At 42.8% G+C, this 15009-nt stretch overlaps 1 protein-coding gene across 2 annotated transcripts in view; it reads right to left on the minus strand.

Annotated features, from left to right (window-relative positions):
* The window catches only part of AHCYL1 (adenosylhomocysteinase like 1), a gene marked incomplete at its 3' end in the record, with an annotated part of 41904 nt that extends 27282 nt beyond the window's left edge, over positions 1 to 14622 (minus strand). For both annotated transcript variants that reach the window (XM_081224341.1, XM_081224342.1), the window contains exon 1: positions 14223 to 14622. In XM_081224341.1, coding sequence (XP_081080467.1) covers positions 14223 to 14342 — 120 coding nt within the window. In that variant the 5' untranslated portion in view covers positions 14343 to 14622. The remainder of the gene's footprint in view (positions 1 to 14222) is intronic.
* Positions 14623 to 15009: the final 387 nt, after the last annotated feature.

Here is a 15009-nt window from a genome sequence, read left to right on the forward strand (position 1 = left end):
TGTGCTAATTTATTTCCCCTAGTTGACTACCTATAAAGTTGAATTACATATTTACAACTATATAAGTCTGAAATTTTTATTTTTTTAGCCGTATCAAAGAAAATATCTTACGACGTAGATTTCTCCCAATAGTATTTACTTCCTTTTAGGAAAATGCCCCCTCTGTTGATATTTTATATTTGGGTTTTAATGTAATTTGGATTGGATATAGAGTTTATCCTTTACCCCTCTACCCTTTTTTTTTTTGGCCACACCTCACGGCATACGGGATCTTAGTTCCCCAACCAGGGATCGAACCCACACCCCCTGCAGTGGAAGCTCGGAGTCTTAAACGCTGGACCGCCAGAGAAATCCCTACTGCTCATATTTTAAATGATTTCTGCTTTCTTTTAAATGAGAAATATCTGATCTTTTAAAAAATATATAAGTAGGACATTTAAATGTAATTTATTTAGTACCTTTCATGTAAGGAGGAAAAGTTCGTGTGAAAGATTTAATATTTAAATTTTAGATACTCTTAAACCTTCCAATCCTTAGTGTCTCTAGTCTTTCAGAGCCTCTTAAAAAAATATAGTAAGTCCCCTACATACAAACCTTCAAGTTGCCAACCTTCAAAGATGTGAACGTGTTTGCTTGTCCAATCACACAAGTTAGTTCACGTGTCTGGCATACGTTGTGCATCCCCTACCAGTGGCTGTGCTTTTGTGTACTTTACTGTATAGTACTGTATAAAGTACAGTCGTACAGTATCTTTATTTCAAGTCCTGGATGTCCAGAAGCAAGTGTAAAAGCAGCAGTGATGTAGCTGGTACTGCTAAGAAGAGCCAAGCAATAACGATGGAAACAAAAGTGAAAATAATTGAGAGAGTGGAGCGACAAGAGGAAGAAGTAACTGAAGAAGAACCAAAGAGATTCACAACCCAGGAAATGGCAAGGGAACTTTCTTTATTTGACGAGGCACTGTTAGTTTTTGAGGCCCAGGACCCGAACACAGAATGGTACACAAAGGTTGCAGCAGCCTTCAGAATGTTCAGAATGCAATCCAGTGCTACCGTGTTACCTATGATGAGAAAAAAAAGAGCTACTACCCAGACATCACTGGATTGTTTTTTCAAGAGGGTAGATAGAATTGTATCCAGCAAGGAACCAGAACCTGTGCCATCAACGTCAGGCATCTGAGTGAAATTGCAGCTTGCCCTCTGTCTCCTGTTGCTGACGATCCTTCAGCTCTCCCATCTCCCACCTCCTCCAGTCAGTAACTCTTCTTGCCTGTTCACTCAATGCCAGCCCCTGTATGCCAGCTGCTGTACTGTACTACTGTACTTTTCAAGGTACTGTACTGTAAGATTAAAAATGTTTTCTTAAAAAAAAAAACAACTCCACCTGTATTTACTTATACACAGAGGTTTTCAATTTGGTATGGTTAAAACTGACCAATGATTTTTTTTTCTGGTTATCTTGGAAACCTGCTGGCTATTTTCATAGGATATGACGATGCTTTAAAACATGCAGCGAAGAATATATTTTAAATGTGCTTTTTATCAGCGTTTATTTATCCTGTGCAGAATAGTGATGGGGGAACTTTTCTTTCACACACTAACACTTAGTATAATTAGAGAACATGCCCTTAACTTGAGAACATTCTACTAGGTTCCTTTCTCAACTGTGGCGTACCACTCAAACACTACCCACTTCAAGTCACTTGCACTTTATAACATGTCTGAAAGATCTCGTGAGGTTGGATTTTCCCAATTCAAAATGAGCTATAAGTAAATTTGGGAACCTCCCAGTAAAATTTTTAGATAAAGACACATTTTGTCACTGATGCTTTCCCACTTTCTGGTACCACTTCTCTGACTGACTCTGCTACAACTAAAAAAAAGTTCTTGTAAGGTTATTAATTTTATTGAAGTATTCTGGACTTAGCTGACATAATATGTGATTACTGAATCTTGGTTTCATATCCATGGTAGACATTAATTATATAAAGTACTCATTTAATGAACAAAGAAAAAAATCCTGGCTATATGGTTTTTAAGAACAGTAGAATTTTCCCAAAAACTCAACAGGTTTTAACTATATAGCTTCATAAGCTGAACAGAACCTCAAAATAAACCTAAACAGACCCAGGAAGTGAGGTCTGAAATTCCTTTGATCATTTTAAAGGGCTTCTTTAAAAATAAAAAATAAAGATAATTGGTGGTATGATTATATTCTACTAGATTAGGTAGCTTTGACTTTAATGCATCATTGAGCAAACAATGAGATGTCTTTTCTATTAAATAGCAGGTTGTAAGGTTTCACAGCAAAATAGTTTTTCCATATGCTGGAGAGCAGTTACAACCGGAACCATCTAGAGCCTCCTGGCTCCTCTGGGGAGGGCTATAAGCACTGTTCTCTAATGGGCTCTGAATTTATAGAAGTTTGGCCTGGAAGGCCTTGAATACAGCACTTATTCAGCAACCCCTCAATGTGGGTCTGGAAAGTTCTCCTTAGACTTAGGCAGAGAAACAAGAATATCCCTGTAAAGACCACCTTAAGAGGTCTTGGCCTGCGGTTATACTAAAGGCCAGATTTCAGGGAGGTAAAGGTAGAACTGGCATAGAACTCTGCAAGCTCGTTGTGCTCCAATCTCTAAATCTGGCTGTGTCTTTTCTACATAATTTTTTCTCCTGTTGCTCAAAATGAAATTTCATTCATATTTCTGTAGTACATGTCACACACTGTACTAACTCTGAGGAATGGTTCTGCCATTCATTCAAGTCAAACACCAACTTTTCTAGGGATAGAGACACACTAATATTGGTGTAAGTAAAGCAAAGCCTTATCTGCCCTCCCCTTTTTACCCTAACGTCTATTTGATAATAAAGCAATAGTGACAGACCCCTTCAGGACTAAAAAGGAATCTTTTGTCTGGGTCTCAAATCTATTCACTTTGGCTTAAGGAGGAAACTGCTCTCCTGGCTACCTGGCTTACCAGCTTAGTTAATTGTCTTTCTGAGCTCTGCCCGTTTTTTCCTATCATCTTTCTCTGATCTTTTACTCTTTGGCTATTTCCTCAGTCCCTCAATCAACTCCTGTGATTTTCTATGTTTTGAAGCCAGAATTTCACTAAAAAGTCCTCTCATGATCTTTATAATTTTACTATCTTAATCCAGGAATTCACAATATAAATTATCATGTTAAGGAAATTCTCATATTCTGACCCGATTTTTAATCTATTGAGTCCAAGAAGCTCAGCCAACCAGAAACTAGAGATGGGGACAGAGAGTCAAAATCATTCTTGACATTTCAAAGAGAACACAGACTAAAGAAATGCTATTGGTTTAGTGGAGGTGTAGCCATTCCTTATACTCTTTCTAGAGACACCCTTGAGTTCTTGGCAAATTGCCTTGGCTATACAGATGAAGAAACCACAACCCAGTCCTGCTAGGAGATAAAATGCCCATACACCCAAACTCATGACCTTGCTTTATCCCAATCACGACATTAATCAATTCTAGGCAAGCAAGCTGTCTAGGTTTTTAGCCTGGGATCCATGGATGGGCTTCAGGCTGCCAACTCCCCCTTGTATGCAAATTGTTACATATATGTAATTTTTCTGGAAGATAAGCACAGCTCTGATAGGGCATTAAACTCCAAACAGTTGGGACCACTACACCAGACTCACATGACCCAAATAATAACCTCATAAGAATGTAAATGCCACAGGATAGATATGGACCTTTGTCTTGTTCACTGATGTATCCTAAGCAGCCAGCACAGGTCCAGGGACACAGTAGATGCTCAACCTTCAGTTGACAGGGATGCATGATTTCTGGTTATGGCTTACTCTGTATACCTTGGAAAAGAAGAGTAAGTATAGGCTATTTTCAGGACCTCTTTTATGGGGCCCAAGATTTCCCTCATGGCCAAAGTCATCCGAGAGAGGTGGTGGCTGCATTACCATCCAAACAGCAGATTTCACAATAATTTTGGCTAGCCTTGCTAGATAATCTAAAAGAGTGGTTCTAAATCTGGGATCTCTCAAGTTTAGCTGAGAAAGCTGTTCCAAAATGCACATACCACCGCATTTTCCACCTGCCCCTTACTCTCAACCCCTCCCCATTCTGATTAAGTAGGTCTAGGTTAGGGCCCTGGTTACGAATATTTTGAAAAAGCTCCCTAGGTGACTCCCTAGCTAGCTCCCTAGCTTTTATTCCTTCCCACTCCATGAGGAGGACTGATATGAGACAATCTAAGCAGGATCTGAAAAAGCAAACACAAGCACATGGAGTTTACCAGGTTCTTGATAAAGTGACTCAAGGAACACAGGAAACAAATAAGTTAGATAGTCTTGTACAGAAATAAAACAAGTAAGTCCAAGGAAGTAGAAAATCTGCTTTTAATACCAACTCCACCTGTCAGCTACAGACAATCATTCAGATGGATCCACAAGGGTTTAGGAGATCATGACAAAGAGCCTGTCTGAGGAAGAGAGACTGTATTTTTACAATGGGTTGGTCCAAATTCAGTAAAAATTGGCAAGGTGCTCTCATTCCAAACATGCCCAGTGCTCAGCTAATCCCCTCCCTGTGAAGTCAGAAAAGAATGTGCAGAATTCTGAACCCTCTACTCCCCAAATAGGAGAGGTTCCTTCTCCTGAATGCAAGGGTTGAAACTAATCCCATCAACTCTCCACTCCTAATTACAAACTAGAGAAATGAGGTGCCTTCTCAACATAGGTGCTCTTTTTAAATTTATTTTTATTTTTGAATTTTATTTTTTATACAGCAGGGTTTTTATTATCTATTTTATACATATTAGTGTATATATGTCAATCCTAATCTCCCAATTCATCCCCCCTACCCACCCCGTGCTCTCCTTCTTAACCGTTTTGATTTGTAAACATTCTTTACTCCACCAAATTAAAAACCAAGCCTTTTCCAACCTCAATTAATTCTCAACTGGCAAATAAGAACAGAAACCACCACCAGAGTAATGTTTCCCTCTGGGAAGTCCCGGGGAAGGGGTGCCATAGGGTCAGTCCATCCAGTACGCATTTTCCTTGGACTTAAACTTAGAACACCATGTTCCCAACCAGCTTGGTCTCTTCTCTGTTACAAACCTGAAGTAAACAGATTCTACAGCAGCTACAAGTCTGTTACCAAGGCCACTGTATTGATCAGTATAATTAACATTCACAATTCATCTAGTCCAGCATGACAAGCCAGCTGGGCTATTCTCTATAAGAGCTGAACACTGGGAATCTTCATGCCTTGCCTGCAAAGAAGTCTGGGGCTCTGGACACTAAAAACTCAAGTACTGAATTAGAGGCTGGATGCCACCTGGCCACCCACAGGAAACTGAATTAGTTACCGGAACAACTGAACACATTTGCCATTTCTACAAAGCACAGACTTCTACTTCCAAAGCAGCAAAATTCTGGAGGTCCCCCATTCCCCTGAATCCTGCCTAGGTTACATACTGTGGGGAAACGACCTACACAGAATTCTCAGTGCCAACCAGAGCCCAAGCTCCTGATTAGGGCAAGCACTGGCCCAGTTCCCTGAAGACTGTGACTCCGAAGAAGGTGTGTTTCAAAGACAAGGGCACATATAGCTTTTGAGCGCTGAGCTCAGCCTTTGGTGCAGAAGAGGCTGCCAGGGTTGCAGAATGAGAAGAATCAGAAGTTTGCTCAGTACTGCCAGGCAGAGCTGTTGATTATTACTTTTATGATTCCAACACAGATTCCAAAATGAAACTGTTCAACTCATCACTGGCCCCCAAATCTCAAACACCCGAAGAGTAAGCTTAAATCAAGAGTAAACCAGAATACCAGTTTCAACTGTGGGCAGTGTCCCTAATGCTAAGGGTTTAAAACTTGGTGGGAAATTCAAATTACCTTTCCCATTATGTCATAAGGACACCTCTAAGCTTCTGGCCTACTGCTTTGTGGTTCTCATGCTACTGGGCTAAGATTCTCAAATCTTAGCCCAAAGATTCTCTTACCTATTTCTGGCATTATAAAGGGATCTACTAAGCTGTTAGAAATTCTCATCAATTTCTCACCTGCAGTTCTTGGTACTCCGTTATCACTCACGTGGGAGGGGGTCTAAGTCAGAAAAACAACACTGGCCAGCTGAAGGGGAAAGTGAGGCAAAGCCACCATGTGAGTCCAACTCACTTCCTCCTAGGGACAAGCATCTCAAAATACTTTACTCAGTAAACAATTATTGTCAGTATTATGTACCAGGCCCTACATACTATACATATGTATGGGATATGGTCCTTGTCCTTAATACTGTTGGTCTAGAGAAATCAAATGAAAAGTAAGATTCAGATATCACCGTCAGTCTTGAAAACAGTCTGAGAAGTACTACATTGAAATCAAACCTATTTTTGAGAGACACAGAGGAGCAAGTTATTTTGTTTAGTTTTGATACTCAGTCTAGTGAGTCCCCTATTCTAAACACTGCTATGGAATCAACTCTGGAGATTTAGGAGTACCAACAGTTCTTATGAGAGCAATGGGACTGAGATAGTACAAAAACTGCCAAAAGTTGCTGAAACGCTGGTTTCAGTGTGCCTAAGTTCCTCAGTTGAACCCTCAAGGCATTGATAATGAGTCTCTTGGGAAGCTGAGGAGCATCCCAAAGAGGGGGGTGAAAAGAACACCAACAACCTCAGCTTTGTTCCAAGGACAAGCTGCAAGCTGGAAAGTTAATCTCAGCTGTTTCTTGATCTGTAAGGGAGAGAGATACTATGGCTTAGAGGCCTGGCCTTCTAAATCAGGGCTTTTAAAGCCAGGATCCAGAGATGAGTTTCAGGGAGTCCCATAAATCCTCTGAAAGTACAAGTTTTTGTGCTCCTGAATTTTGCCAAGAAAAGAACAGTGATTTTTATAAGATTTTTAAAAAGGGATCTGTGACTCAAAAGATTAGGAACCACTGTTCTGGAGTCTCCAATCCAGTGAATATCTCAGGAGCATTCCCTCAAACTGGCAAAAGAGAAACCTATTTATCTACCTTTCACACAGATTTGTCTACTTATTGACCTCCCTTCTGAAGTTAGCAACAGAGACCGGGGGCGGGGGCGGGGGCGGGGGCGTGTGGCGTGTGTGTGTGTGTGTGTGTGTTGCACTTTGAGAATTCAAAGCGAATAGCTCTTTTCTACATCTCCAAAATAAAGCTATGAGAGCCCAAAAAGGTAAGCCTTTGAGTAAGGATACAATGTGGGGGTGGTCAAAGAGGGCAGAGCAGAATCTGTCCTACTGACTTTCCTGACAGGTCTCCTTTTTGATTTCAGGATCCTAAAACCATAATTGGAATAGGTCATAGCCCAGAAACTTTGACTTGCTGTCAAGCCAGTCCTGGGGTAAAGGGAAAAAGTAATTCCCATTGTAATACCCATGGAAATCTGTCCTTCAAAGGTTCACCTTAATACAATTAATAAGTACTAGAAGAGTAGGAGCCATTTATTAAAAACAGAACTTCCAAACTCCTGACATTGCTCACAACACAGTGGTATGAACAGCTTCACTCAGGAGGCCAAAATGAATGGAACATGGTTACGCTCATCTGCTCCAGGCCTTCAGCCCCTTCATTCTGCTACTCACCAGTTCACCATCCAGCTCACAGGGCTGCGCACACTGCAGGTCAGCACATTAGCATTTTCCTTGGCACCTTGAGCACATAGGCGCAGTGGGATTCCACTGATGCCATTGTACACACACAGGCTCAGGAAAGGAGAGAAAAATACATAAACAACAGGGCTTGCTCTAGCTGGGCAGTTCTTCAGATTGTAAAGAACTAAACCTGAGGCAGGTCCAAGATGAACAGCATGGAACAGTGAGCAGTCCCAAACCCTTCCCGTTAAAGCCTCACTGCTAGCACACAACTAAGTACATTTTGAAAGAACTGAACTGGTTTGGGCTGGTAGAGGAGAACACTTTAAGCCCATTAAGCCCTAGAAGTTAAGTACAGAGGCACATTAGCTGAGGCATTGGGGCTTTCAAGACAAGAAAGCAGGAACATGCTTTGCCGTCCTAGATTTGCGGTTCTGTCAAAGTGCTTTCCCAATCTCTCCCCAGCATTCCAAATAATACCTTTTTTCAGTAGTTCATTACACTGTTTTATTCTGTGTCCTGTTTGGGTAGTAAATGATTAAGCCCCACTGTATATTGCTAAGCAGTACCAATCATTATATACATTCTGAGATTAAGGCACCTGACTGAATCCTTTAGAAAAACTGAACAGAGATAGGAACAAAAATGAAACCAGTATGAGTGTTAACAAAGGCAAAGGGTGCTCCACCCTAGATCTGTAACTGATATGGAGCAAAGGCCACACATTTCTGCAAGAGAAAATCAGTTACACGTAATTAAGAGCAGGCTGTTTAGAACAGAGAGAAACAGTACCTGAGTGGGTGTGAGTGAGGTGGAGTACACAGGCCTGGGATCTGAAGGTGACTATATACAAACATAAGGTCACAGCTCAGATGAGCCTTTGGAATTGTTTCATGTGATTCAAAGATTCTAGTTTGGAAAGACTCCCGAACTATTGCAGGTTGAGGAAATAACCTCCTGGACTCAGGCCAATGTCTGATAAACGCCCACATTCTATGGGTAAACTGTGCATTATGGGGAATGAGGTGGGGGAGTGGTCAGGTAGAACATATCTCATTTCCATCACAAGCTCTAAACTCTCCCACTATCTATGTACTTCCTGGAAATCAACAAATAGTCCAGTGTTCAACAGGAGTAAGCTCTACATAAAATAACATTTTTGTCAGGGAAATTTCCTGGTGAAAAGATATTCCAATAGAAACATCTTTGTTTTGGCTCTTTGAGAATATATTGAAATTCTATATAAAGCAGGGTACTTCTCAGAGTGTAAGAAGGCACTCATTGACTAGCATGCTGGGATAACAGCATAAACCTGAATTGTACCAGGTAAACCAGGACATATGGTCACTCAAGTTATAAAGGAATAAGTACACTAATTAGTATTTACTAAATGCTAGTCTCTTCAACAATCTTGTAGGACTATCATTGTTCCTCATTTCACAGGTAGAAAAATGGAGGCTCAAACAGGTTAAGTCACCCAGCTTGTCCAAAGGTCACAGAACTTTGAGATGGTAGAGGCTGAAGGTAAACCTCACTCCAAAAATCAAGTGCTTAACTCACATCATACTCCTCCTCCTCCTCCTCCTCACAGTTTTAAGAATAAAAAGGGGGAAGTTAAAGAGGTCTCAGGTAACAGCCAAACAACAGTGGGATAGCAAGAGAACTACCTGAATGAGTCCAAGGGAAGTACAGAAGCAGAATAGAACTCACAATTCAATGTGAATTTTTAGCTACTTACCATATGCAAGGCACTGATAGTGCTGACAAGAGTTGGAAGGAAAATTTGTGGTAAGAATCTGTCTTTAACTTTGGATTCTTGGATTTCAGGAAAAAACTCTGGTCTATGCAAATGTACTGTTCTTCATACATGAGGGGGATGCCTCTGAGCCACCTCAGTGTGATGTATTCTGAGTTATTATACCCAGTATAAGGTTGGCCCATCTTCACAAAATTTTAATATTCAAAATTCCAAACTTGAGAAACAGATAGGTATAAAGGATTCTCCGTTATTGGTCAGTTCCTTTAAATAACAGCCCCAAGAGAGCATTAAGGTGCTTATTTACAGATTGTAACTACTTGAGGTGACAGAGTAAACTTTTAGGAGTCACAGGCAACTAAAGATCGACATGATTCTATGTGTCAAAATATCTTTTGTAAACAACTTTACAAGAATATTATATTGGGTAACACACACTGGATCCAAAGGATACCTTCCTGATGAAACAAAAGGTACACATTTATAATCTTGCCAGCAAAGTATCTAGACAATGAACAGATTTCTGTTACAAGTTAAAAATCTAAAGGAATTTTACAACAAAGTAACATGGAAACTGTACCGAACGAACTAAACAGAATCAAACAAGAAAAAGAGAGGTAATCAGTATCTGGGGAGAAATCTAAAAGAGATAGGATCTTCTTACACCTCTGATAGGATCTTCTTACACCTCTGACTCCTGTTCAAAGACTGGCACTAAAACAGTAGTCATTCTAAACAGAAGTAAGAGATACTAATGATGTGGAGAAGATAGGAAATGTCAACCTATCAAATCACTTCTCAGTGAATCTAAGAAGTACAGGTGTAAATTCTATAAAACTGCACCAAGGGCTTCGCTGGTGGCACAGTGGTGAGAGTCCGCCTGCCGATGCGGGGGACACGGGTTCGTGCCCCGGTCTGGGAAGATCCCACATGTTGCGGAGCGGCTGGGCCCGTGAGCCATAGCCACTGAGCTTGCGCGTCCGAAGCCTGTGCTCCGCAACGGGAGAGGCCACAACAGTGAGAGGCCCGCGTACCGCAAAAAAACAAAAAACAGAAAAAAAAAAAAAAAAAACTGCACCAAGAATGAGCCATAACATAATCCTGATAAGAAGAGGATCTTCCTAAACATCTAAGCATTACCACTGGGTCTCTACCTGGTATGCTTCCTAAGTCTCAGCTGACCCTTCTGATGAATTAGTGCTATATATGCTTTATTCAAATATATCCTACAAATAATATCCTACAAGCAAAACTGTCCTGTTGTGCTTTTTTCCTCCTTTCCCCTATTGTGCTGGTGGTAAAGGTCTGACTGTATAGATCCTAGGTCAAATGCCTAATGTATCACTCTAGAAAGTCACCCCAAATGTTCAACAGTACAGATGCTCTGATAGACCTTCCAGAGAAACATGTCTATCTTACGAGGTTTCATCAACAAGCTTGGGTTTATTCTATGAAAAAAAAAAAACCTGACACAATGTCAATTTCCAAAGGCCCAAGGACAAATATCACAGCTGTAACACAAAGTACCAGAGAAAGAGGGATAAATACCCAGTTACCATGGGGAACTAGCTGACTTGTTTGGTTTGACTGATAACTGACAACATTAAACAAGGATTCTCTTCAGTTGTGGTACAATGTACACCGCCCTTACAACTCAAGGACTCCTTTTCTCTCCCAAATGTTCCTGGCAATTCCATCTGAAAGCACCAGTGACAGTCATGAACAAGCCTTAACAGGGGAATCAATACTATAGCTATTAATACTGTCCTGTGAAAATTTCCCTTAGAACTTACTACCAGCAGAAGTTGTCTCCCTGAGGAAGTGGTGTGTATCATTTCCCATGTCTGCTAAGGAGACTGTAATTCTGATTCCTTTTATCCTCTGGCTCCTAGGAAGCTTAGAGTTGCATGTGATGATCAGCCTCATCCACTGTCTTAGCCCTCAGGGTTAACAATGTTTTCTTTCGTTTCTTCTATAGTTTGGACTTCCCATCTATATTGTGTGTGTCCTGTGTTATAAGCCATCTCAAATGCTCATTAAAGACAGGGAGTGTAAGTATGCTAACGGACTTCTTTTTAAAAACCACTTTTGCTATCTTAGCTCCCAACACACACCTATCTGCATTTGTTCCAAACAAAAAGCACTTATTTGGCAGATGAGGAAACTGAGGCACAGAAGCTCATTTGCTCAAGGTGGTACCCATTCAGTTGGCTTTTTGACACTCAGATCAAGCTCTGAATCAAACCAAAACAAGTCCTATTATCTACACAGTACTGTGGTAGATCCCGGGGCATACAAAAATGAGTAAGTTGTGATTACAGTTGAAGAATCTTGCTATTTATGCTTTTAGTTAAACGACATCTAGTCTATCCTAAAGTGAATAAAACTTCACTAGTTACAATGGAATCTGATCTGACTGAAGACCATCAAGGTGACCCTGAAGTAACCTATAGCCTCCGACTGGCACCAGAAATGTCCTCATTTCCTGAGGGGCCTCAGGGCTTGGAATGATCCAAGGATTACTTGGTCTCGAGCTACGCTGGAATCCTCATAGGCAAAGGACAGCACTATTTGAAGAGGCCTTTTCTCACACCATTCAATACAAGCCAAGATAAAATTTTTTCCTCTTACTTTGCTCATGCTTTCTCACATTATCAACACAAAGTGACTTAAGTCATTTTGTCTGATTCAGCTGAAGTTATGAAAAAACAGATTACTTAGGACTTGCAATGTGACCTTGACTAGTCCTCGATCAATTCGTTAACTAGATAAATGCCTTCCATCATCACTACGGGAAGGGTAATTAGTCATCATAAAGCACTTTAATACAAAGTGCTGTGTAAATACTAAACAACAAAGCTCAGAAAGAGCAAGATTAATAAGAAACACAGGGGTACGTGTACCAGAAAATGGAAACTTACAACAGGGTCTCCCCACATTCCTGGCAGAGACCACTCCTTTCAGCTAATGGAATATGAGTCTCTAAAATCATTAGCACTTGGCCTGACAATAGTTCACATTAGCAACATTTCTCCTCGGAAGAAAAGAAAATTTATTCCTGGTAGGCAGCCATAAAGACATCTCAATTACTAGTTAGCCAGACGGACAATTACTATTTGAGTACCTACTATATGCTAGGTACAGAGCTAGGCACGACAGATACAATGGTGAACACAAGTCGCTGCCTTTATGGAGTCTACAATCTACAATACAAACTTTGTCTTATTAATAGTGGCACCTGCAGAAACAAAGCCTTACTAAAATAAAGGCAAGTAAGAAAAAAGATGCCTAACCCCTGAAGAACTAGACGAACAATAGACTAATGGGGAGAGGAAGAGTTCAGGGAATTAGGTTACCAGGGATTTCCCATTCTTTCCCCTAACTCATCACAGGTACTATCCATATTCCATTAGCTTATAAAGACTGTGACTTTGTCTCCACATAGTGCAGATTACAAAGGTTTCCTGCTCCAACAAAGCAGCCAGCTGAACCGAGAGCACTAAAAATAAGGTCAGTCAGACTTCTTAGGATCAAGGGATCTTCTACAAAGGTTTTTTAGGCATTCTATTGGTAAGATTCAAATTCTGTGGGAAGACAGAGCCAAAGCACACAATGGTGACCTGTCTTTTCAACCCTGCATTTGATTTCTGGACTGGTAGGTTAATTTCCTTAAAAGAAAAAAAAAAAAAAATCTCTCCCACTTATGACAGCTTACCTAGTTCATCCTGAAGGACTGTAACTATTCCTGCAAACCTTGCTTTGTGCAGCTTATACAAGCAGTGCATCCCCTCAAACACTGCAGGAAGAGATAGCCTTGAAACTCTGTCTTTATATAGGAGGGAAATATTTATCCAGGTTCTTAACTGGTTTCAGAAAGGTCACCTCTCTGCAAAGGTTCTCTGGTCTACTGTTAACTGGGTACCAGTTATGTAGAAAATCAAGATGTGTTTGGCAGAAAATGCTCAGAAAGCACTAGGGATCCTAATTCCACCACTCAGAGAGCTGGTTAGATTAAAACCTCCAAAGGCTGTCATTTAATCTTCCGCAATAAGAGAATTAGAAAGATGTCCTTTGAGCTCAACCCACAGCACAACAGACTAAACTTGTTCTGCTTCAATAAGTGCAGTAAAGAATGAGCAATCTTTCCTTCCCACCCACCCCTCCAACCCACCCAAGCTCCTTTCTTAAGGGATGCCTAAGTGATCTATTCACATGACTCTACGATCAACCTGTATCCATGACAGTATCTGCTGTCACCAACCTCCAATTGTTAATTTCTTAAATATGTCTAAACTAGACGACCACAGAAGATGAAAATCACAGTTTTCTTTTCAATTTCATGCTGCCCTCATCGTTTTCACCTGCATAAAAGAGCTAGCTCCACGCATTTTTTTCATCTTGCCTCCAAGATCGCACGCAGTTGTTGGATAAGCCGGCCACTGCTCCCAAAGAAGCACTATCAGATTTTCACACTCACCTGAGAGGAGATTTCCCGTACACCCTCATCCCGAGACTGGTCACTGGGGTCACTTCGTTCACCCCCTCCCACTCCCGTCTTCGAGGCCCTTCATCCAGGAAAAGTCAGCCGCAAATTTAAGGCCCGGCCCTGTCGGGTTTCGAAAAGATCCCGGAGGACTTGGGCCGAGGGACAAAGGAAAGTGAGGTCAGGGTCTGCCTTTCCAGCTCGGGATAGGCCTGGAGCCGCTCACCCTCCACCCCTCACACCACCTCCGTCGTCCCGGGTCCCTCAAACCTTGCCCCTGAAGTCCCGAACTAGCTGGACCCGGGCCCGGGGCTCGCTCGCGCCCCTTCCGCGAGGTCCCGGCCCGGACCCCCGCCGCCACCCAGAGCCCCCCGCACCTTCTTGGGCGCCTTGGTGACGGTGGCCATGAAGGAGTACTTCTCGGCGTCCTCAATCTCCTTGGCCTGCTTCAGCTCCTCCCCGACACCGGGCAGCGGCATCGCGTCAGGCATCGACATCCCCCGGCCGGCCCGGGCCGCGGCTGACCCGCCGCCCCCGCCTCTTTCCCTTACGGGCGCCCGCCCGCCTACCCGCGCGGCACCCTCCGACACGCGCTCGCCCACCCTCCTGCCGGGGCCCCGCGCCGAGCCGCGTCCGGTGCTGAGGTGCTGGGGCCGGCGCCTCGTCCGCTCAGCCGTCCAAGACAGCCGGACAGCGACGGCAGCGACAGGAGAACCAAAGGCAAGCAACGCGGAGCTCCGACCGGCCCGCGCCACCACCTCCGCCGCACGCAAACACGCACGCAAAGTAAGGGTAGAGGGCGGTGACGCCACGTCGAGTACTGGCAGCTCCCGGCGGGCTGGGGAGAGGCGGGGAGAAACGGCGCTCTGTCATGACGTCACCACTCTGGACTGGGCCGCCGAAGCCACCCCTTTTCCTAGCTCGCTCAGGAAGAAGCTCCAGGGGTGAGCCGGGCCCTTTGTACCGCCAGGTGGCGCCATTAGCCTTATGAGCGGCGCGTGGTTCCTGCAAGGCTGCCGCGGAGCTGGAGGGCCTTTGGACTGCAGGGTTCCAGGAACGGTCTCAGAAGGGCGTAGGGATGCTTGTGAGCAGACCAGAGCCCCACACGACACAGCCTACAGCCAGTCCTAGGAAGCTTCCGGGGCCCAAGATAGCCCACTCACT

The sequence above is a fragment of the Mesoplodon bidens genome (assembly GCF_964165515.1).
Source record: "Mesoplodon bidens genome assembly, chromosome: 2".
Taxonomy (NCBI): Eukaryota; Metazoa; Chordata; class Mammalia; order Artiodactyla; family Ziphiidae; genus Mesoplodon; species Mesoplodon bidens.